Raw genomic sequence first — 23,996 nt, 5'->3', positions numbered from 1 at the left:
GCATTTGTTCACATAACTACTCCTTACTATTGCATTGTCTTTTATTATATTAATGATAAAAATAGGTATATCTTTGCATACATAATGTTAAAATTGAAAGAAAACATATGCTTGAATCAGCCTAAGATTTCCTAAAATAATGTCAAAAATAATTACAAAATTAGCATTTATCAATTAGAACATTTTAAACATCTACTGCTGCCAGCCTCAATTATTTTCCTTTCTCATTCACTAATTGCCATTAATTACTATAATAAGGAAAATGGACCTTGTAATTCAATAGGATTGAATTTCCACAAATTCGTTTGAATTTAACTGACAATTACTAAGAGCAAAAATATTTTGACAGGCAGCAGTGGTTCAGGCCTGTAATCCCAGAACTTTGGGAGGTTGAGGCAGTCAAATCACTTGAGCCCAGGAGTTCAAGACCACCATGGGCAACATAGACAGAACACTACCTCTACAAATACAAAATAAAAAAAATTAGCCAGGCACAGTGGCATGCATCTGTAGCCCCAACTACTTGTGAGACTAATGTGGGAGGATTCCTTTAGCTGCAGCTCTGGTGATTATGCCACTGCACTACAGCCCGGGTGATAGAGCAAGACTCTGTCTCTAAATAAAAATAAATTTAAAAAAAATTTTCACACGTTGGTTCTGATATCAAAGCATATGTTCTTAACTAATCTGAGTTTCTTTTCAAAACCGTCATCCCTACAGAAGGAATGGCTATATAATTTCTCCCTTAACATTAAAAAAATGGTATTATTATGTGTTTTCTAGGTATGTAATTTATATTTGAGAACCATTTTTAAGAGCTTTGCTTATGCCAAAGAAATGAAGAAAAATGTTTTACAATCCAAGATTAAATATCTTTGATAAATTACCTTGTATGGCTTGCGATTGACAACGGCAGATAAAGCTGATCGAGGGATTTTGCCAGATCTGGTTTTGGGTAGCTGCTTGACAAACACTGCATTTCGAAAAGCAGCCACAGGGCCAATGCTCTGTCTAACATGTTTCACAATTTCTTCCAAAACTTGCTCCTCTGTTGCATTTATATCTAGAAAGAAAGTTCAGATGGTAAGCACTGAATTAACCATTATTCTGGGCCCAAGCATTCAAGAAGGGCAAAGATCTCTCACCTTTTCTCAACACACAGAGTGCTAAGGGGACATGACCTTTTAAAGGGTCTTCCTTGCCAACAACAGCACAGTCTGTCACGGTGCCATGGGAAAGGATTGACTGTAACAAGGAAAGGCATTCATTTAGAATATACATATTTCTATATATATACATCTACCATATAGCTATAGATATACAAACACATAATTTCATCTGGGAAAAAAGGTACATGTAAGAGAACCCAAAAATCCATGGCTGCCTATTTAAAATTCATAAGTAATTTGTATAATAACTACTGAAGTGAATGGTTAGAATCCCCATGGTAGTCACTAAAGGTTGACAGTAATTAAGATAACTTGCTTAGCTTACCCAGAAAGTAAGGAAATGGTTTGTCTCAATTGTTTATTAATGAAGTCAGAGAAAATGTATAGTAGATACCAGGTGTAAACAAACCTCTGCAAACAGGCAGCCTCATGGTGATTTGGTCTTAATGCTGCCTGCCATAAGCATACCTTCCAGAGGAATCCAAGGCTGCCTTATGGCTAACGAATAATTTTATTTCTGAGTCTGTTAGTAAACAATGAAATTTCTTTAGTGGCCATCCATTCAGAGATGATTTTTCAGGACTTGAAAGAGGCTGGATATGGAGAAAGGCCTCGACATCAGATAATCCCCACTGTTGAAGAACTATACTTATATTGCTTAAGTTCACAAGACTGGCATCTATCTGAAATCACAAGTGTTGACTAACCACATTAAATGCAGATGCTTAGGGATATATATATATGTATCTGTGTGTGTGTGTGTGTGTGTGTTTATGTGTGGAGAGATATGTGTGTGTATACACATATGGATAGATACATGTATGTACATATACATGCATTTTAAAAAGTTTCACCATATATACACATATGCATATATATGTATATGTGTATATATGAATATGTATGTATATATATGTGCATTTTTAAAAGTCCTGTCACCATATATATATATATATATATATATATATATACACACACATACACACACACACCATATACAATAGACTCAGAAATAAAATGATTAGCCATAGGGCAGCCTTGGATTCCTCTGGAAGGTATGCTTATGACAGCCAGTATTAAGACCATATATACATACATACATATATACATATATATACATGGTGATGAGACTTTTTAAAATGCATGTTCTGAATGTTTTCTAAAATACTAATATTTCAGTGACTCCAAAGCTCTAATAGCTAGATAGAACAGTAAGCAAACTTGTAACCAACAGTACATCTGGCAGTCCTTATTCTTTCTTCTATTCATTCATTCATTCATTCATTCCATAAATATTTGCTAAATGCCTCCTGTGTTGCAATCACTCACTGGTCTCAGGGGTGATCAAAAACAGTCAGCATATTGCTTCAAGATGCTTACAGTCTAGTAGTGGAGACAGATGTTAATAAATAATTATGAATATCTAATAATTCTAAATGTCTAAATATAAATAAAAGTGGTAAGAGCTCTGGGGAATAATTATATATATTGATTGCTATTGCTGTGTCTTTCATATATATATGTATTTATACATATGTGTGTCTTTCATATATATATATATCTCATATATATTCATACATATCTTTCATATATATATCTTTCATATATATATATGAAAGACACAGCAATAGCAATCAATTTGGCAGAAAGATACAGGCCTCAAAGAACTTTTTCCTTAGGAAATAACAATGAGCAGATCTGAAGGATGAGTAGATATTTATTAGGCAAGGAGAAGGGGATGGGTCAAAAGCCCTAGGGAAGGACTGACTGCACAGTAACCATTGATACCTCAAAAGGACCAGTGTGGCTGGAAAACAGAGCACAAAAAGAGTGAGAATGGAGGATACGGTGCTAACGGAGGTGGATAAGTACTGTGCTAGCAACTTCCAACTCATTTTAGCAGCTCTTAAAAGGCAATAAAGCATTTTCAGTAGTGAGGAGAAGATGTAAGATCAGAGTAGATTTAATATTGAGGTTTTTTGTTTGCTTCTTTGAGATAGGATCTCACTCTGTCACCCAGGCTAGAGTGCACTGGCATTGATTATAGTGCACTATAGCCTCAACCTCCCAGGCTCAGATGATCCTCCCACCTTAGCTTCCTGAGTAGCTGATTCTACAAGTGCACACCATCACGTCTGGCTAATTTTTTGTAGAGATGGGGTTTTGCCATGTTGCCTAGGCTGGTCTTAAACTCCTGGGCTCAAGCAATCTACCTGCTTCAACCTCCCAAAGTGCTGGGATTACAGGCATAAGCCACCACACCCAGCTGTGTTTTTTAAATTAGTTTTAGATTCATAGCAAAATCAAACAAGAAAGTAGGATTCTTATATGCACTTTACCACTACATATACACAGCCTCCATTATCAAAATTTTGTACCAAAGCGATTTATTTGTTTCAACTGATGAACCAACATTAGCACACCATCATCACCCTAGTCCATAGTTTACATTACTACATTATGGTCCACTCTTGTACATGTATAGGTTTTGTCAAATGTATAAGACAGGTATCCACCATTACAGTGTCATTCAGAATAGTTTTACTGACCTAAATACTCCCTGTTCTCTGCTCACTCATCCCTCCCTTTCCCCTAACCCATGGCAACCACTAATCTTTATACTGTCTTCAAGGTCCTTTTCCAGCATGTCATATAATTGGAATAGTTCAGTATGTAGCCTTTCCAGATTAGCTTCTTTTACTTCAAAGTGGATACTTGTCTTAGTATCATCATGGAAAATAAAGAATTGTTGAGGGTGGGTGTCACAGTTTACATAGGAAAACCACCTGAAAAGACACTACAGTAGACTAAGGTCATGATAGTAATAATAAAGACTAGAATTTCTTTACCATTAAAACGGACAGAATTTGATGATACATTGAATATGGAACATGAGTAAGACAGAGAGTTAAGGATGATTCTGTGGTTTTTGACTTGAGCATCTGGTTGGATGTTGGCATCATTTTTAAGCCAGAAATTGCTAATGAGGAGAAGGCTTAGAAGGATCACATATTCAGTCTTGTAGTTGTTGTTTTTTTGTGGTGCTGTTGAGACATCAGAGTAAAGGCAGTTGTACACCAGAATCTGAGGAGAGGCTTAATCTGCAGATGCATATTGAGATGCCATTAATGTACAGATACTAATAGAAGTCATAGACTTTGGCAAACTTATTTCAGGAGAAAGTAAGAAGAAGAAAAGAGTGAAGGTCTTACAGAACTCTAACATGTAATGGGCACATGAAAAAGGAGAAGCTGGAAAAGTAAACAAACAAACACAGCCAGAGAGGTAGAAAAAAGACTCAGCATGATCTGGTAGTAGATGCCATTTTTAAGTCCCAAACTTTCCATAAATAATTGTTTTTTCTAATTAGGCCAAATTGAAAATAAGTATTCTCTTCTCTAAACTGGAAGACTTGATGAACTGCTGGAATGTTTGGTACAAAGTCAGTGTAATAACTTACTTTGGACCCATTATTGCTTCTATCTCATATTGTAAGCATCCTGTTTGAAGAATTGGCTTGTAAAGGTTTTTGTCCACACAGTTTTTGATTCATGCGGTGCCAAGTATAGCAGATGTTAAATAAATGATTTTTGTAAGATATGCTTTGTTAACTTTTATAGGATTTGCTTAGGCAAAAATGTTCACACACCCTTTCCATTAGTTGAGCCTAACTAAAAGCTTCTGCTAAATACATACTGAACAGACTATACAACACCATATTCTTCCATTGCTTCTATATAAACTCTTAAAATGCTCCCAACAGCTCATTTGTTAGCCATTTTTACTTTTAAGATCCATATAGAGAGATCAGAGAGACAAATTTTACTGCCAGATATATGTTTTAGTAGTTACTACAGTCAGTCATTAGTAATAAAAAGTAATACTTTACCTGTATCAGATAGGATATAGACTTGGAAGGTTAGGTCACATGAATTCTGACAAGGCATTCGTTTAGTGAGTAAAGAATGTCTATTTTTCCTGGCTAACCAGAGGTTTAATTGTCAAAAAAAAATTATTAGTGTTCATTGGTGCCATGACTCTGTACCTGAGTTCCTAAAATGCCAAGGTATCTGTTCAAACCACTGATATAAAAATCCATCATCCATATATTTTGTCACCTAACCAATAACTAACTTTAATGTCAGTTTTAACTAACTTTAATGTCAAAACTTCTAGTTTGCCACCCTTTCATTTTGTTAAGTTTTACTAAGTTTCTGTCCTTAGTCTTAGCGCTTTTAGAAGTGAATGAGAAAATGTTGACTGTTTTTCTGTAAAAGCAGGGAGTATTTTAAAAATCAGAAGAAATAATATAACAACATTTTTGTAATATAATATTAGACTTTCCTATTTTTGTCTACTGCAGATAAATTCTTAAAAATTGTGAGGAACAAGATCATTTTCAAGAATTCTGTGTCATATTTAAGTGAAGTTCATTATTATAGTGGATAAAACATTATTCATCTATCAGATTTTAAAATGCCATAAAGGAAGAGTGGCAGCTTTTCATGTTGGCCCCACAAATAATATTTGCATGCCAAGTGACGATTTCAACAAATGAATCATTAAAAGTGAAAGTGTCAAAATATGTCTTGGCAACATTCCAGGGACAGAAGCCAACCAAATGTCCTATGGGGGGAAAAATATCAAAATCCAGATTCATGCATTCCCTCCAAATAAAATCTATGCAGCATCTGTGATTAACTGGTGTTTAAGTACCTAAAAAAGTCTCACCACAAGAGAGAGTATATAAATGTTATGACATTGAACTAGTAACTTCCTGTCATCTGTTATTTCTAAGATATTGCCAATTTTGCATAGATTTTAATGAATTTAAAATATTTCAAGGCTTCACTGAGCTGACCTACACAGGTTTCTCAACTACGTTTTTAAGAATCTTAATTTTAAAAATTAGTTCAAATCAAACACCTTCATAAGATGGGAGGAGCCAGTTTGCAATGGGATATTGTCTATGCAATAGGAAGAAGAGAGATTTTAAAAAATTTCCTGACATTGGAGTAATGTAGGAAACTTGTCAGAGAGATTCCAGATACTCATTAATATTCCTATGAGTACTCAGGAGATATTCAGCAATATTGCAACTACTTAAATCTGATAGTCATTTAATGCAGTGTGGAACTGAAACGCAAGGCATCTTAGTTGGATAGTCACTTTATGGAAATATGTTCAACGTTAAAAAATCATTCCTAAAATAGCAAACAAAAGAGCTAACTTGGAAAACAAACAGTAACACTTTGGTCATAACAACCTTCAAAAATAATTCAGGAAACCCCATGTTCTTTTGAACAGCAAATGGTATTTGAACAGCATCCCAGGTAGACTTTAAAATTTGTCTCTCTCTCTCGATTTCCAAGTTCCTACGAATATTAGTGGGATTATTTAACAAACTGAAACTTAAGCTACAAGTGAAAGAGTGAAATTAGAGAGCCCAATATGTTTTCTGTACATATCCTAGCATGAAAATCCCTGATTTCTTTGCATGAAAAGCCACAGCAGTCAAAGAGAACTGAGCAAAAACCACCATATTAGCTCCTGCAAATTTTAGCTTACAAGTCCAGAACTAGCAGATGTTTGAAACAATTTTTCTATGAACTCCTTAGCTTCCACCAAAGTTTCCTAAATGTTTAGCTGGATGCTTGGTTTTCAAAAATTAATCAACTCAAAATAAACTTGATTATTACTTAATAGTTGAAAAAGATCCTCATTTTTACTGGATCTGCAAGAATACTGTCTTCTTAAGTTGATAAAAGCTATTCTAGGGCTCCATTTTCTTATGATGAGAATAGAAAAGAACACAGGGTTTCCTGAAATATTTTTGATGTAATAATTTTAATAGAATACGTGCTTGATTTAGGTAATAGGCTTACATTTTTTGGTTTTGTTATACTTTAAATTCTTTTCCTAAAGAATTTATTGGTACAAATATTTCTACATATTTATAAGGTACATGTAATTTTGTTATGTGCATAGTGTATGTAATGATTAATTCAGGGTGTTTAAGGTATCCATCACTTAGAGGAATTATCATTTCTATATGTTGAAAACATTTCAAGTCCTAATTTCTAGCTATTTTGAACTACACATTTTTATTACCTATAGTCACCCTACTTTGCTACTGAATAGTAGAACTTATTCCTTCTAACTGTATATTTTTAGCCATTAACCAATCTTTTTGCATGTTCCTCCACTACTTGACATGCGCACAACCTTCTCAGCCTCTGGTATTATTCTACTCTCTGTTTCTGTAACATCAACTATTCCAGCTCACATACGTAAGTGAGGATAGATAATATTGTCGTTCTGTGCCTGGCTTCTTTCACTTAACATAATGAAATCTAGTTCTATCCAAATAGTTGCAAATGGCAGGATTTCATTATGTTTTGGCCAAGTATTATTTTTTGTGAACATTTACCATATTTTCTTTCTTCATTCATCTGTTGATGGACACTTAGGTTGATTCCATTTTTTTGCTATTTGAACAGTGCTGCAATAAACATGGGGTAAAGATAGCCCTTCAATATGCTAATTTCTTTTTCTTTGTATAAATACCCAGTAGTGGGATTATAAAACCTTATGGTAGTTCTACTTTTAGTTTATTGAAAAAGTCCATACTATTTTCCATAATGGCTGTACTAATTTACATTCCTACCAACAGTATGTAAGTTTTCTTTTCTCTACATCCCTGCAAGCATGAATGACTTTTTAACAATAACTTATATACTTTTTTGTCTTTCTAACAACCACTCACAAAATGTTTACTTAGAGAAACTGGAAAAAAGTGTAGATATTTTCACTGCACATAACAACAGTATGCAGTCTATTTTTTTCTACAATAAAACTTACAATGGATTGAGGCCCTCAGTTCCTATTCCAAATAATTAAAACTGAATATGATATTTGCCACTGGGAACCCTTGACAAGTAGTGAGATAGTAAGGTTTGGGCATTTTAATAAGAGCTGGGTATATCATCAAACATTTCAGAAGGAAATAATCAATTTGCTAAGCAATTTTGCTAGGAGCTTGTAAAATGTCAATATAAAGTGTCAGTTCACAATTCATTAAGAGATTGCACAGTCAGAGAAGACAAATATGATTTAAATTGAGATAAAATTTTCTTATTAAATCTAAATATTTAATAAAAACTTAGTCATTTAATGCATATAGAGAGACAAGTTGACTTGGAGTTAAGGTCTGAGTGGTGCCCTGTTATGCACCCTAAATACTCCAAGACCCAGTGACAAAGTTTCTGTTAGATGCCAATAATTCCAGCATGTTTTTCTCTTTTTCCATTTTAACTGCTTATCTTCTGCCTGTCTTACTCCGCTGTTACATGCAATGAGATGGATTTCAGTAGAGGCACTGAAGCACAGCATATATTTGAATAGGCTGACCCTCCTCTTTTCATTCTAAAAATAAAAAAATAAGGTTTTGACGAATAATAAGAGCTATGTATACATAATCTTCATATTTTGATGGGCTTAGTCTGCTGGAAATGCAGGTAAATATTGGAATTAATCTCTTAGAAGGAAGAAATTAAAAGTTCATGCAACTAGAACCATCTTTTGCCAACATACCAAAAGACGTGAAGCAAAAATTTCAACTTCAGGTTATCACAAAATTCAGAGTTGTTTAAAAACAAGGTAACCTTATCATAGCACACAAAGGTCATATGTTCTAAAATATTTGATAAAATTCCTTTTACTCAAAAAATCACATTTAAAAAATGCATGCCAACATGACAAGAAGCATTAAGCTGTTATGTTTGAATTGAAGATAGGTACAACCTTTTTTTATTTCTAATTTTTATAACTTTTATTTTGGGTGCAGGGGTACATAAGCAGGTTTGTTATATAAATAAACTCATGTCACAGGGGTCTGTTGTCCAGATTATTTCATCACCCAGGTACTAAGTAAGCCTAGTACCCAATAGTTATTTTTTATGATTCTCCTTTAATTAGAGAAAGAGGAAATAAACCTTTGACTCTGCATACTCTGATCACCATGAATTATTAATCATGTTACTTTAAATATTTTCTTTTATTTAAACTGTTGTTTCTTTACTCCATTCAGCTGCTTAAAAACTATTCTGGGATCTGCTTCTAGAGAAAAAAAATGAAGTAACATCTCTCCCACAGTTAGAATGAAGAACTCTGGGATAAAATATATATTAGAAGACTCTATCAGAACTATCAGAACTTGAGATACAACTTGGTGATGAAGTCACTGTGATTTGTTTGGGAGTTTGGGGATTTTGTTATTTTGTTGTTGTTGTTCATTTATTCTACTTTCTGTATAATCTGGCCCAAAGGCTAAAGCAGCTCAAAATGTGTAACTGACAATGAGTACAGACAGAAAAAGCCCTAAGAGCCTGCTGTGTCTGGTCAGAGGCCCAGGTAAAGGAATAGGGGAGCCGTGAAACAGGTTTTGCCCTCCTGACTTGAGATGAGTGCCAACCTTTGTTGGCAGGGCCCACCCCCTCTCTACAGAGCTGTAGGAAATTTGTTAACTCTCCACACCTTATACCAAGTAAATGTCAGCAATGAAGGTGTTCCCCTTCCCTTTTCCACACAAGCTGTATAACATATCCTGCAGGATGGAGCCCTGTGTACTCTTCTACCCTATACAAGAGAACACAGAAAGGACCAATGCCACTTGCTCTCTGCATCAGCAGCTATGATGTTCCTGAGAGGGCTCTCTGTTGACTTACCCTGCCATGTGCTAGGTAACTTCCAGCAAATAGACGAAACCTCTTACTCTCCCCAGAGACAGTGTGCCTGTAGACTTTGCTGGAATAATCCTAGTAACTGTTGGGAGGCAAAGCCCTGACTCCCTACCCACAACAGCAAAGGAGAGTTTTATGAACCAAAAAGGGAAGAGGGACCTCTGGTTTTAGTACTACAGGTAAGAAGCTTAGAATTCACCACTGCATTTTAACAAGTAGAAAGTTATACAAACTGGGGAAAAAAAAAAAACAGTTTTTCTTAGATTTGTCAGAGAGTAAGTTTACAGGGAAAACCACTGACCCCAAAACTGGAGAGTAAATACAAGAAAACACAATTTATTGGAGCAGAAACATCTACAGGAACAAGTGCCAAGGTTGGAAAACCTGAGCTGTATGACGAAACACTGTGTTCCTCTTTATAGGGTCTATACTTTAAAGAAACTATTCTATAACAGAACCTAACTACTACAGTTTTCTCAGAGCCTAATTGACATAGGAGAAAAGAAAGATCCAATTCCAGCCCCCTTTATTCAACCTATTTTAACCAAGAAGGAAAAATATCTACAAAAACTGATGAAGTTCAGTCTAGGGATACATGTTCATCAAAAAACTGACATGTAATCATAGGACTACAGAATACTTTTCCTCTCCCCACATCTTACCACTATATCAATAAAAGCCTATATACTGAAGTTCTTTTTACATGGTACATTATCTCAGTATTTCAACAAACTATTACAAGGCTCACTAAAAGGCAAAAAAAAAAAAAAAAAAAAAAAAAATCCGAAACAACAAACCCCCCGCCCCACACACACACAGTTTGAAAACACTAAATAAGCATTAGAAACAGTTTCATATGGCAGGAATATTGAAATTATCTGAATATGATCTTTTTTAAAACTATAATATGATAAGGACGTTAATGGACAAAAGTAGACAACTTGCAATAATAGATGATTAATGTAAGCTAAGCAGAGATTGAAATTCTAAGAAAATATTTGTAATATGCTATAAATATTACTGTATCAAAAATAAAGAATGTCTTTGGCGGGCTTATTCCTTCCTTCAGCCAAACTGTAAACTAGACATGGCTGAAGGAAGAAACTTGGAGCTTGAGGCTATATCAATAGAAACCTCCAAAACCAAGAATCAAAGAGAAAAAGATGGGAAAAAAATCGCCAAACAGAACAAAATACCCAAGAACCAGAGCAAGTACAAAAGCTGTAACGAACACATAATAGCAGTAACGAGAACAGAAGCAACATATGAAGAAATAATGACTGAGAATGTCCTGCAAATTAATGCTGAAACAAAATCATAAATCTAAGAATTGCAGAAAACATCAAGACAAATACAAAAAAAATCCTACATGTAGGCATATCATATTCAAATTTCAAACATTCTTTTTTTTTGAAAAATGTGTAATTTAATCTCATTTTAAACCTTTCATTAAAACATTCTAAAATAAAGAAAAAAATTCTACAGAAAGCCAGAGTGGAGGCAGAAACACCTTACCTATTTATAGAGAGAAGAAAAGATAAGGATCACATGTGACTTCTCTTTAGGAACCACATAAAAAAGAAGAAAGTGGAGTGAAATATTCAAAGCATCAAGAGGGAAAAAATACCATTAATTCTAGAATTACAGAATTCTAGATTGCTATACTGCAGAAAATTATCCTTCAAAAATTAAGGAAAAATAAAGACTTTTTCATACAAACAAACATTAAGGGAATGTGTTGTCAGTATACCTGCTTTGCAAGAAATGTTAAGTTATTCAGACACAAGGAAAATAAGTCAGAAACTTGTATAAAAATAAAGAAAGTGCATTAGAAATGAATAAACAAAAGTAAAATAAAAAACTTTATTTTTCTTGTTATCAATTTACCTTACAGATAAGTTTGTTAAAAATAATAATAGCAACAATGTGTGTATATGCATATACATATATGCTCTGTATAAATAAGTGAATGACAGCAGTGATGCAAGGGCCAGACTGTAGGAATTAGAAATATTTTGTTATTATAAGGTATTTGCTCTGCTTATGAAGTAATACAGTATTATCTGAGTCTGGACTTGGTTAGTTGTAAACATATATTGCATACAGTAGGGCAACCACTGAAACAACTTTAAAAAAATATATTTAATATATTAAGAAAGGAGAGCAAATGACATAATATAAAATGCTCAATTATAACCACAAAATGTAGAAAAAGAAAGACAGAAATAGAAACAAAGAGTAAGGGCAACAAACAGAAAACAATAACAAATATGGTAAATATTAATTCAGTTATATTAATGATCACTTGACATCAATGATCTAAATATACCAATTAAAAGGCAGATTATCAGAAAACGGATCAAAAATCAAGCCTCAATTGTATGTTGTCTGAAAGAAACTCATTTTAAATATAAAAATACATATAGATTAAAAGTAAAGGGAAAGAGAAAGTGATGCCATGCTCATTTTATAAGGAGAAGTAGCTATGTTAATTTCAAGCACAGCAAACTTCAGAGCAAGAACATTTATCAAGGATAAAGAGCATTACACAATAATGAAGAAGTCAATAACCCAAAAAGGCATGAAAATCCTTAGAGCATCAAAGTATATCAGGCAAAAACTGATAGAACTGGAAGGAGAAATAGATGAATCAAATATTATTTGATTCAAGACTTTGATGCCCCTCTGTTCAAATTTGACATATCTACTGGGCACATAGTAAAGAAATAGTTGAGTTCAACAGTATCATCAATCACCTGAACACAAATGACTTCAATAGACCACTTCATTCAACAACTAAGAAGAACAAAAAACGTCCACACTCGAATAACACTTCATAGATAGAGCAAGTACCTTATACCAAAACATTCCTAATTCCTGTCTTCTAGCCCTGGCATCACTGTTGTCATTTATTTTGCTTATATTGTCTCCTCTCGCAACTAAATTTTCAACATCATATTGGCTACTGCAACAAAACAAGAAAGAAAACATCATACTAGCTGCTACAATAAGAAAGTAAGGTAAAAGGTATACAGATTGAGAAAGAAGATATCAAACTGTATTTGTTCACAAACAACATGATCGTATATGCAGAATATCCAAATAGACAAAAGCTTTGAAAACTAAATTGACAGTGAAACCACAATCCATAGAAAGTGGGTAAGGCTATGTAGTCTCATCCTAACTCTGCTGCCTACTTCCTAAAATAAATAGCCACAAGAACAAAACTCCTAAGGGTTTAAATAGGATCCAGACTCTTATGTTGTAGGATGAATCTGGAAACCCTCATTCTCAGCAAACTGACACAAGAACAGAAAATCAAACACCGCATGTTCTCACTCATAGGTGGGTGTTGAAAAATGAGAACACAGGGACACAGGGAGGGGAGCATCACACACTGGGGTCTGTTGGGGGGTGCCAAGGGAGAGACAGCAGGAGTATGGGGAGGTCTGGGAGGGATAATATTAGGAGAAATGCCAGATGTAGGTGACGGGGGAATGGGGGCAGCAAACCACATTGCTATGTGTGTACCTAGGCAACAATCCGGCATGATCTGCACATGTACTCCAGAACCTAAAGTACAATAAAAAAATAATACTTGGGATAAGATCTAAAATAAACATAACAGTTATCAGGAAAATCTAAACATCTTTTTAAGAAATGACAATCGCTAGATACCAAACCCAGGATTATCCAAATATTAGAGTCATCAAAAATTTTAACTTAGCTATTTCAACTATGGAGAAATAAAACTCTAGATTTCTCAGTGCTCCTATAAAAAGCCCTAGCTTGCTGAGTCTCTTCAAACATCAGAAAAATTAGATCTATAGTCATTTGCTTAATGAATTGCTCAGATCTTAAACGATAATAAAACTTTAATTTACCTGTCAAGGCCAAATGTGTATAGTCCAGACTAAAATAAACTCCCAAGGAGCTGGGGAGACTGGCTCACTGTCTTCTTAGGTATTTACCTGCTAGAAAAGATTAATTCCCAGGAGCTGGAAATATTTCCAGGTTGTAAAAATGGAGACACACAGAGCTATCTAGCTCCTGGGGCTATTTTACTTACATATTAAACAATTAGAGTTTTGGTAAAAGACATTATGTCTTTAAGAAGATCCTTTAGGAAGGATGACTGCCTCGCTCCCTTTTATAAGTCCAGAAAAATCATTTTTTTACCCTTAATTTATGGAGAATCTGGCTACTCATATAGGAAAAGTTGCCATTGGGTCATAATAAGACCTAGGGTAAAGGGGAAATGACACTCTTATCAAAAAAGTCTGTCTTTGACCCAAACACCTCATTTTCACATTCAGGATAAAGTTAACAAAGATGAATATTAAAAACCAAATAGTAAACACGACCCAAGAAGAATGGGCAGAATCTCTTGGCATGAATGGAATCACAGACGTTCTCAGCAAATTAATAAAAGCTACAAAAAATGAACCAAAAGAACTTAAAAGAGAAAAGAGGAGAGAATGAAATGAGAGAATGAAAAAGAGAATAATTGAAAATAATAAACTGGTAGACAGATATATATCAATAATTAAATGCAAATCATCTGAAAACACTAGTTAAATGATGGAGATTGTCAGACTGGATAAAAACAAATATATACTGACCATATTATCTAAGTCAATGCTGTCTACAAGAAACCCAAAGGAAACGTAATACAGAGAGATTAAAAATGAAAAAGTGGAAACAGATCAAGATTCAAATATGATTCAAAAAGGAGAAGGCCTATATGATGATCACAAACAGTAGATTTCAGAATAAGGAAAATCACTATTGATTAAACCAATCAATGTATAAAAACAATAATTCATTTCAATCATGTAAAGTTTGTCCCAGAAATGCAAGACTGGTTCAATAGCTGAAAATTATTTAATGTAATTCATATAACAGAGTTAAAAAAAAGTTTCTATCAATAAAGGCAGAAAAAATTTGATAAAATTCAAATTTAATTCATAATTAAAAATAACACTTCAGCAAATTAGAAAGAGAAAACAATTTATTCAGTTTGATAAAATGCATATTTACAGAAATACCTACAATTAGCACCATTCTTGCATTTACCCTAAGATCAGGAACAAGACAAGGGATTCCACTCTTACCAGTTTTATTCAACATCATACTCGAAGTTCTAGCCAGTTCCAAAAGGCAAGAAAAAGACATAAAAAAAAATTCAGATTGGAAAGAAAGTAATACAACTGTTTTTATTGACACATAATTGTTTACATAGGAAGTCTCAACAAGTCTACCAAAAATACTGCTAGAGCTAGCAAGCCAATTAAACAAGATTATAGGTTACATATCAGTCTACGAAAAGGTCGGTAGTATTTCTATCCACTAGCAATGAAAAATTCGAAACCAAAGTTTTAAAAAATACTATTTACAATAGCTAAAAAAATTAAATACTTAGGTATAAACGTAGCAAAACTTGTTCAGAATCTGTATGCTAAAAAGTACAAAGTATTAAGGGAACATACCAAAGAAGTCCTGAAGAAAGAAATATACAAAACTTGTGGATTCAACTCAGTAAGTTTGAAATAGCAATTTTTCTCCAATCAATATATGGTTTTAACACAATATCAATCAATATTTATGTACGGGTTCATTGTAGCTATAGAAAACCTTATTCTAATATATACACGGAATACATAAAGGAACTAGTATAGCTTCAACAAGACTGAAAAAGAAGAGCAGATGTGGAGGACTCATATTATTCAACTCTGAGATATACTACAAAGCTACAGTGTCAAGACGGTATAGTATTGGTATAATATAAACACATAGATCAATGAAATAGATAAGATATTCTAGAAATAGACTCACTCCAATATTATTACCTGATTTTTGACAAAGATGCACAGGCAATTCAATGGAGAAAGGGCAGTGTTTTCAACTAGAACAACTGGCATCCACTAAAAAATTATTCATCAAACTACACTTGTACTATATTAAAAAAATTAACTCAAATTTAAATTTAAATAATATAAATATAAAACTGTAAAACATAAAACTATTGAACTCTTAGAAGACAAAATCTTTGTGACAGTCAGGAGTTTTTATATACAATACCAATATCATAATCTGTAAAAGAAAAATGTGATAAATTAGACTTCATCAAAATGAAAACTTATTTTTCTCTTTTATGGGAACTTTTAACAAAATAAAAAGATCATCCAGAAACTAGAAAAAAAATTGCACACTGCATATCAGATAAAAAACTTGTATTCAGAATATATAAAGAATTTACAAAACTGAACAATAAAAAAGAAACAAATTAAAAAAGAAAATGAGCTGAAGATTTTAACAGATATCTCATCAAAAAAGATTTATGGATGGCAAATAAGCTTGTGAAAAGATGCTCAATATCATTGGTTATTATGGAAATGCAAATCAAATGCACAATGAGAAACTATTACTCACCCAGTAGAATGGTTTAATAAAAAGTAATGACACTATCAAGTTCTAGAAAGAATAGGAAAATGTTATGAACTCTTAAATACTACTGGTACCTATGTAAAATATCACAGTCACACGGGAAAACACTTTGGTGGTTTCTCATAACCTTAAACATACACATAACATATAACTCAGAAAACCCACTACAGGTATTTATCTGAGAGAAGTAAAAACATTTTTATACAAACACTCATATTCAAATGTGTATAACAGCCCTATTTATAATTGCTATAAACTAGAAATAATCCATATGTCCTTTAATGGATGAACAAACATATGAACTTGTTAGTACACCCACATAATGAAATTCTACACAGCAATACAACAAGGCAAATACTTAATAAATGCAACAACTTGAAAGGAACTAAAATGTATTTTCCTAAATTAAGTAACCCAATCTCAAAGTTTACAGTACTGTATAATCTATTTATATAAAATTGGAGAGAAGGCTAAAACATAGAAATGGAGAAAAAACAAGGTTACTAGAGTCAGAATACAAAGGTGACATTATGAGGGAATTCTTTGACAGTGTTGAAATTGTTTTGTACTCTTTCCCTGGTGATGGTTACAAGAAACTGGGTAAGTATAAAAACGCACAGTATTGTATGACAATAAAGTAGACTTTACTCCATAGGAGTATGTTTTTAAAACACTTTTGTAGAAACCTGTTCTGGAGGCTTTATGTGACTTACATTGGAAGAAAATTCTCAGGATTTAAAAGTACAATAAAATGTTTAAATCCCACACCACTTAAAGACGGTATGCAAACCTGATGATTAAACACGAGTAAATCAAGAAGCTAGAGGCATTCAAGTAGCAAGTATTAAGTAGCAAATGTACACAGGCTCTCCCATAAAAAAACAAATATGTGTAAGTGTTTAACACTCTTCACTACCACCCAGGGATGGGAGAGCGTAGAAAATATGAAAATCTAAAAGAGAGAATTTACATTCAGTGAGAGAGATACAAGAGTAACCTAGCCTCTGCGGCGAATGAAAGGTGTGGTATTTTCCAAGTGAAATAACCTCAATATTGTTTTCAGTTCAGCTCTGTGTCTAAACACTACTTGGAATAGAATACCAATATTCATCAGTACCTCTTCAATGGCACCTGCAGAAATTCTGTGACCTGCGACATTTATTACATCATCCATTCGAGACATAACATACACATAGCCTTCTTCATCCATGTAGCCAGCATCCATGGTATCGTAATATCCCTGAAAACAAAAATAAATAATGTTTGATTAGTGTGTACCATTAAATAATGTAATCATTTTAAACTTGGTAAAATATACAGTGTAATGAAATGGATTTGCTGTGAACATTTGCCTTTTTTCATAATCAGACTAGGAAATTAAACTACTTGTTATCTGGGAAGTGCACTAGAAACTCTTTGCTCCTCTAATAGCCAAGAATAAGTTAAACTGTTTTTAGAGATGTTTTAAGTGTTTGAATATAGATTTGTAAAGTTTATGATCCCAATTTCTTTTTTTTAATAGAGGAGTAATAGCTCAATACTAATTCTAATATACTTTGGTATTGCAAAGTAATTCTTTGATACATTTCTTCTTTAATGGTATTACTTTTTAACAGCTTTAAAGCTCCCAATGAATAATTTCACAATACAGCACTAGTTTATTAATATGGGTTAAGATTGGACTCAAACTTCAGTGAAATTTAATAGTGAGTACAAAATTTAATTTTTAGTCACTCAAAGAACTTTTTTGCTGGTCTAGAAATCACAGTAGAATAAGAATAATGAAGAATAAAAAGTAGAAAAAATATTTTTCCTAGTGCTTCTTAGTTATTTTGAACTTATGTTTATGAGCGTGGACTTTAGTGCAAATCCTGGAAAGCCACTATTGTATTTCTCAGACTTTCTGAAACTCAGTATTCTCATCCATTAAAGGGAATAATGAGCTCTGCCTTATAAGGTTTCTGTGAAACATACATGAAACAGTGTATAAAAATGAAAGAGGACAGACTTGGATACATCATGAGCTCTCAATAATTTTATTGCAATTAATACTTTTATTAATATTAGATAGGCACACTAGAGTAGCAGTTTAGGGCATGAACTCCCGAGCCCAACTCTTCTGTTTCAAGTCTCAGTTCCCTCACTTCTCACCTATGTGAACTCAAGGGAAGTTACTCAACCCTTCTGTGCTACTGTTATTAATTTCTCAAATAAGAGGTTTGAGATCAGGTAAACAGAGTACAGAGTCACTTCACATAGTTTAGCCATAAACAGGGGCTTTGAGGGAGATTTTGGTGTTAAAGGTGATCATGTTAAAACCACATGCACATATCATTTGCCATTGTCAGGCTATAATCAATCATATCTACCACCTGCTCTCTGATGATTTAACTGTTGCCCTGTCAGGTGGATAGATTGGGCTTACTAGAGTTAACTATACTGACAAATTATCCCTGCCACACTCTATCAGGGGATGTTAAATCTTAGCTATTAAGGTCATTCAATGCTGCCATTTCTTTCTAAAGAAAGCTATTTTAATTCTTGTCATTTGTCCAGTTGATTAGGTTATCTGTCCTTCACTAACAAATAATAAAGATAAAATGCTAAATACTTTGGCAAACTTTTTTAGTAAAAATTCTGAATGATTGGAATTTTTAAAATTTAATAGTAAGTATGAAATTTAATTTTTAGTCACTCAGAACATTTTTGCTGGTCTAGAAATCACAGAATAAGAACAATGAAGAAAAATAAGTAGAAAAAATATTTTTTCCTAATGCTTCTGAGTTATACCTATGTTTATGAGCATGGACTTTAGTACAAATCCTGGAAAGCCACTATTGTGTTTCTTAGATTTCTGAGACTCAGTATTCTCATCAGAATATCTAATACTGAGCTATTACCCAGTATTCTCATTTTAGTCAAAATCATTCAGAATTTTACTTAGTGAAAAATGAAGATGAGGTGTCCCTGTTGTGGGGGCAGTAGAGGGACAACAGAAAGATGATGTGAGCAGACCCTGATGTGTTTATCATGAAATGCTGTTATAAACATAACACACATTGCCATGGAGTACAAAGTTTCACACAATGACAGAATGTGAAACAGGAAGGCGCTTTTTGTTATCCAGAACACTGGGTGTGGGGCTTCAGTACACTGTTTCTGTCCTGTAACTGTATTTTTAAAATGAGATTTTAAAATAAAGAACTCAGAGAACATTTGAGAAATGCTGTCAAAAATAGATGAAGAAATGGAAAAATATGACTTCGGGGCAGCTAAATGGATTTTGCTCATATAACCAATAAAAAAAGAGGTTAAGGAGTCTTAATCACATTCTATAATTCTGATTTGTTGCTCTCTTATCTGTTGGTACACAGAGGAATCCAGTGGAAGAAACAATATAAAAAGTCCAAAAAACATTTTTATGTAACAAAAACATTCCTGATACTGAGGACTATTAAATTCCAGGAAAAGCTGTTAAGAAAAACAAAGAAATTTCTATGTCCAGAGACTGACAATAAGTGTAAAAATGATTTATTTAGATAATTGTAAGTTGGGCATTCTTATCCTTGAGAGCTGGAAACTAGTCCAGATAACCTTTAAAAGTTTCTTTTTGATCTATGATTCTAGGAGCAAATTTCTCAACTTAATAGACAAGAATTATAGAAAAGCACATTTAAAAATTAAAAAAGCATATTAAAGTTCTTACGGGAAATTTTTCAAAGTATAAATGCTTGAATGCTTCCTGATTCTTCCAGAGTCCTGAAAAAGCCCCAGGTGGCAATGGCAACCTTATATAAAAACAGAGACGTTAAAATTATGATGAAAGTGGTGATAAAGACAGGTTGATTAGAACTATTATTTTTCTACCATGATGGATAATTACAATTCAAATCCTGCATTGAAATATAATTCCTAAATCTGGACAGATCATGTCTAATTGAGGTATATGTAGCTGAGCACTGTACAGCAGAATTGTTGAAGAATGACTTTAGTCTCTGGAAAGTGCACAAAAGGCACAAATATGCGAAGTCAAATAATTATTAGCAACAATCATCGTTTCAATGAAAAGCATAATACTCACCAAAAAGAACCAAAATATTTGTCACTAAATTACTTCTATAAACACATGGAAATCCTTCAGTATATAAAATACACAGAACTATGTATCTTTTGTTTTCAGGAAACTTCCTCCTTATACTTCTTTAATTTATAGTGTTAAACAGGAGTTTTACTTATGGCAAGGGCTTAACCTCATAGATTTATTTGTTTATATATCTATGTATGTATGTATCTATGTACATATGTATGTATCTATCTATGTTTACATAAATAAATAAAATTCTCATATTTGTTCCTTGTAGGAAGTACTCGCTCGTAAATGCATAGTTCTGATGCCAAGAAAATTGAAAATGTAGTAGAGATGGCTACTGTCCACATAAGACATCACACACACTCCCCACAGCAATGTCTGCGAGTCTGACAGCGCAAAAGAAAGTAGTGTGGTCACATGGCCACTTCAACATTAGAACTTCATGGCACTGACTTTCATTCTCACATTCTGTCAGGAACAAAATGCTGTTACAAATGGAAGCAGCTGCCGATGCCTCCCTGGGCAGCGCAGCAGATATGGCCCATTTCTATAATGTCCAGCCTTCCAGTAGTAATCTTGGGGAGAACTTTTTCCTTGCTAGATGCTCTTTATTTAAAATTATTTTAAGACAGAGGAAATATGTTACATCAGCATTTCTGGACTTCGTGTTACATAAAATGCACGTAAGGGTATTTTGTAATCCATAAAAGAATCCAAAGAAATGCTGTTGTGTTGCTATTGCTGTTGTTATTATTTCTGTTTGCTAAATCTGTGTGAAGGCAATAGGTTGAAGCCAATAATCGCTCCAGGATCTTTAACTGATTTTACTATGTAAATACTTGCAAATAACCATATAGATAATTTCACTTCATCAGTTTGTTTTGTTAATATTTTACAAAAAAAAGTAAAATCATCGATTTTTAAATACTGAAATATAGTATGACTATAACAACTACTAAAATCTATTTAGCAGCACTTTTAGGATGCTGAAGGTTAAGAAGTGAAGAGGACCCTAGGAAAAAGTGGTAAGTTGCAGCCAATACAGGCAGAGAAAGATAACATTAGTGAGTGAAGTAAACTGTATATAAAATAAATGATAATAAACCTGACAAAGATGCATTCTGTTTGCATATTAAATAAGAGAAAATTTTCAGTTTTCCCAAGAAATATATCACAATATATAGGGTTTTTCTGAATTTCATGATGCCATTTTTGACATATACCTGGGTATTGGAAATTATCTCTCTACTATACTAAAGAAAAAGAAGAGGTATCTGTGATCATCAATGGCAAATAACATTTCTTATGGATTGAGGGCAACAGAGAGTGGTGGAGTCTGAAGCAAATTATGGTGCACATGCCAGGTACAATGAGAACAGCTGCTTTTTAATTCCATCTGATTGCTGATATACAGGAATGCTTATCCAAATATCTGAACAGCCCATGATGAGATTTATGCATATCAAAAAACATATATTAAACAGGCACTTTTTCCCCATTTTATCTACCCCAAATCAAACATTTTGGTCCACCAGCATCAACACACTATCTGCTCATAGCAGAGACTCCTGCTAGTAATTCTACCCAAATAAGTTAGTATTTGGTGCTTTATACATGAGCTGAGTGTCCAGGTAGCCTAGTATGAACCTAATTCAGAGTGTTTACCCAGGACCAAGAGGATGGCATTTTACAGAAAGAATGTTACAGAGAGAAAGAGAAAATCTCACACTTTCCAGAAGTCAGATAGGTTTGCAACCTCTATTTTTAAAAGAAGATGCCCTGCTAACCTGTATTTCTTCTTGCTTCTCAAGAAAAATTATGGTGCTAGCAATTTGTAGCAGATAGAGTATATTCTTATAATTAATTCATGCCTACAGGATGAAAGCATAGGTAGCCATCTCCCAGAAAAAAATAAGCCTTAAGGACACCAGCTTCCAGAGATGTTGTACCAAACTTTAAATATGTGCACGTTTCTGAAGAACAAGGAAAAAACACATTTTCATATCATCTCCCATTCTTACAAGAAAGATCTGAATAAGTTTACATATAGATCTGTAGAACCTGGGAATTAAGAATAACACAGTATAGGGTGTATGAACACTGAGGACTTTTTGAACCCCCAGAAATTTAATGTAAAACTTGACTGTGTTTCCCAGGAGGGTTTTTGGCTTTACCCAATTATTGGAAGGTTAGTAAACAAATATTAAAACCTCTCTGTTCAATGGAAAGCCCAACCTAAAATGTACTTCAGTGATAAAAATTGGTCATCCTAAGCATACCTGAAAGTACCTTTAATCTTAATCATTAAGAATAGAAAATATCAGCACTTCACTTTCTCTTTGGAATTAAAGCCACCCTTATAGAGGGATATCATATGTCTAGTTGGTTCCCTTTGGATTATAGAGGTTATTGCTATTAAATATGACACATGGGGCTGAAAGATGACAGGGGAGAGAAAAAGAAAAAGAGTGAGAAGTGGGGGAAGTAGTAAAAGAGATAAAATGAGAAGAATGAGGTCCCAGAATAGCGAAAGGACAAAAGTAGGTGCTGGTATCATTCAAATCATCTTGTAGAGGCATCTAACAAATAATTCAATATATGTAATATGGTGCAGACATTTTGTACAAAAGAAACATGAGAAAAGAGTGAGCTCAAAGAATTTGACATGCAGAAAGTGATCTATGATTTCAATCTTGAATAGGTTCATGAAGCTGAAAAAGTAGTAAGAAAGAAAGACACTTCATGTTGTGTGACCAACATTCCTGAACCCTTCCTTCCCTTCATGTGTTTCTTCTGTTTCTCTGTTTCATTTATTCTTTCCATTCAGTCAGTTAACCAGCAAATAGATAATGATTTCTTAAAATATATAAGGTACAGCATAAGGGCTTGAAAAAATAAAGTGGATAATGAGCACACAAATATAAATAGCCTGCTCAGTCTAATCAACACTTACAGTGTGTGTGTGTGTGTGTGTGTGTGTGTGTGTAAATAGTTCTCAAAATTATGAATAGGTGTGAAGGCTAATTCTAAGCATCAATTTAGCTTGCCCAGGGTACCCAGATATTTGGACAAGCATTTTAGGTGTTTCTGTACAGGTATTTTTTTACATGAAATTAACATCAAATCAGTAGACTTATGGTAAATCAGATTATCCTTCATAATGTGACTGGGCTTCATCCAATAAGTTGACGGCCTTAATTGAAAAAAAGTCTGACCTTCAAGGTGGAAGAGGGAATTCTGCCTTCATAGTCAAACTACAACTTTTCCTGGGTCTTCAGCCTGCTGGCCTGTCCTGCAAATTTTATACTTGCTAGCTTTCGCAACTGCATGAACCAATTCATTAAAACAAATATTTCTCCCTCTCTATACGTGTGTGTGTGTGTGTGTGTGTGTGTGTGTGTGTGTGTGTGTGTACACATCCTATTGGTTCTACTTCTTCAGAGAACCCTAACTAGTACAGTAGGACATGTTAAAGCCATGTTACCAAAGGCTTTTAAAAAACAAAAGATGTTATTGGACCTTTGTTCTAGGAAGAATACTGAAGCAGGT

General features: G+C 33.6%; 1 protein-coding gene across 5 annotated transcripts in view; it reads right to left on the bottom strand.

The window, feature by feature from the left end:
• Positions 1-23,996, bottom strand: part of ACSS3 (acyl-CoA synthetase short chain family member 3) — a 163,566-nt gene that overhangs the window by 2,540 nt on the left and 137,030 nt on the right. For 2 of the 5 annotated variants that reach the window (XM_002752792.7, XM_054238691.2), the window contains 4 exons: positions 20,064-20,145; positions 17,475-17,597; positions 1,146-1,245; positions 888-1,063 (listed from right to left, as the gene is read on the bottom strand). In XM_002752792.7, coding sequence (XP_002752838.4) covers positions 888-1,063; positions 1,146-1,245; positions 17,475-17,597; positions 20,064-20,145 — 481 coding nt within the window. Of the gene's footprint in view, positions 1-887; positions 1,064-1,145; positions 1,246-11,425; positions 11,470-13,441; positions 13,484-15,024; positions 17,598-20,063; positions 20,146-23,996 lie in introns of all 5 variants that reach the window. The other 3 variants (XR_013521949.1, XR_013521948.1, XR_013521947.1) reach the window with 3 other exon arrangements.

Source organism: Callithrix jacchus, chromosome 9 (genome assembly GCF_049354715.1).
Source record: "Callithrix jacchus isolate 240 chromosome 9, calJac240_pri, whole genome shotgun sequence".
Taxonomy (NCBI): Eukaryota; Metazoa; Chordata; class Mammalia; order Primates; family Cebidae; genus Callithrix; species Callithrix jacchus.
This window is presented reverse-complemented; position numbering and strand designations above follow the sequence as displayed.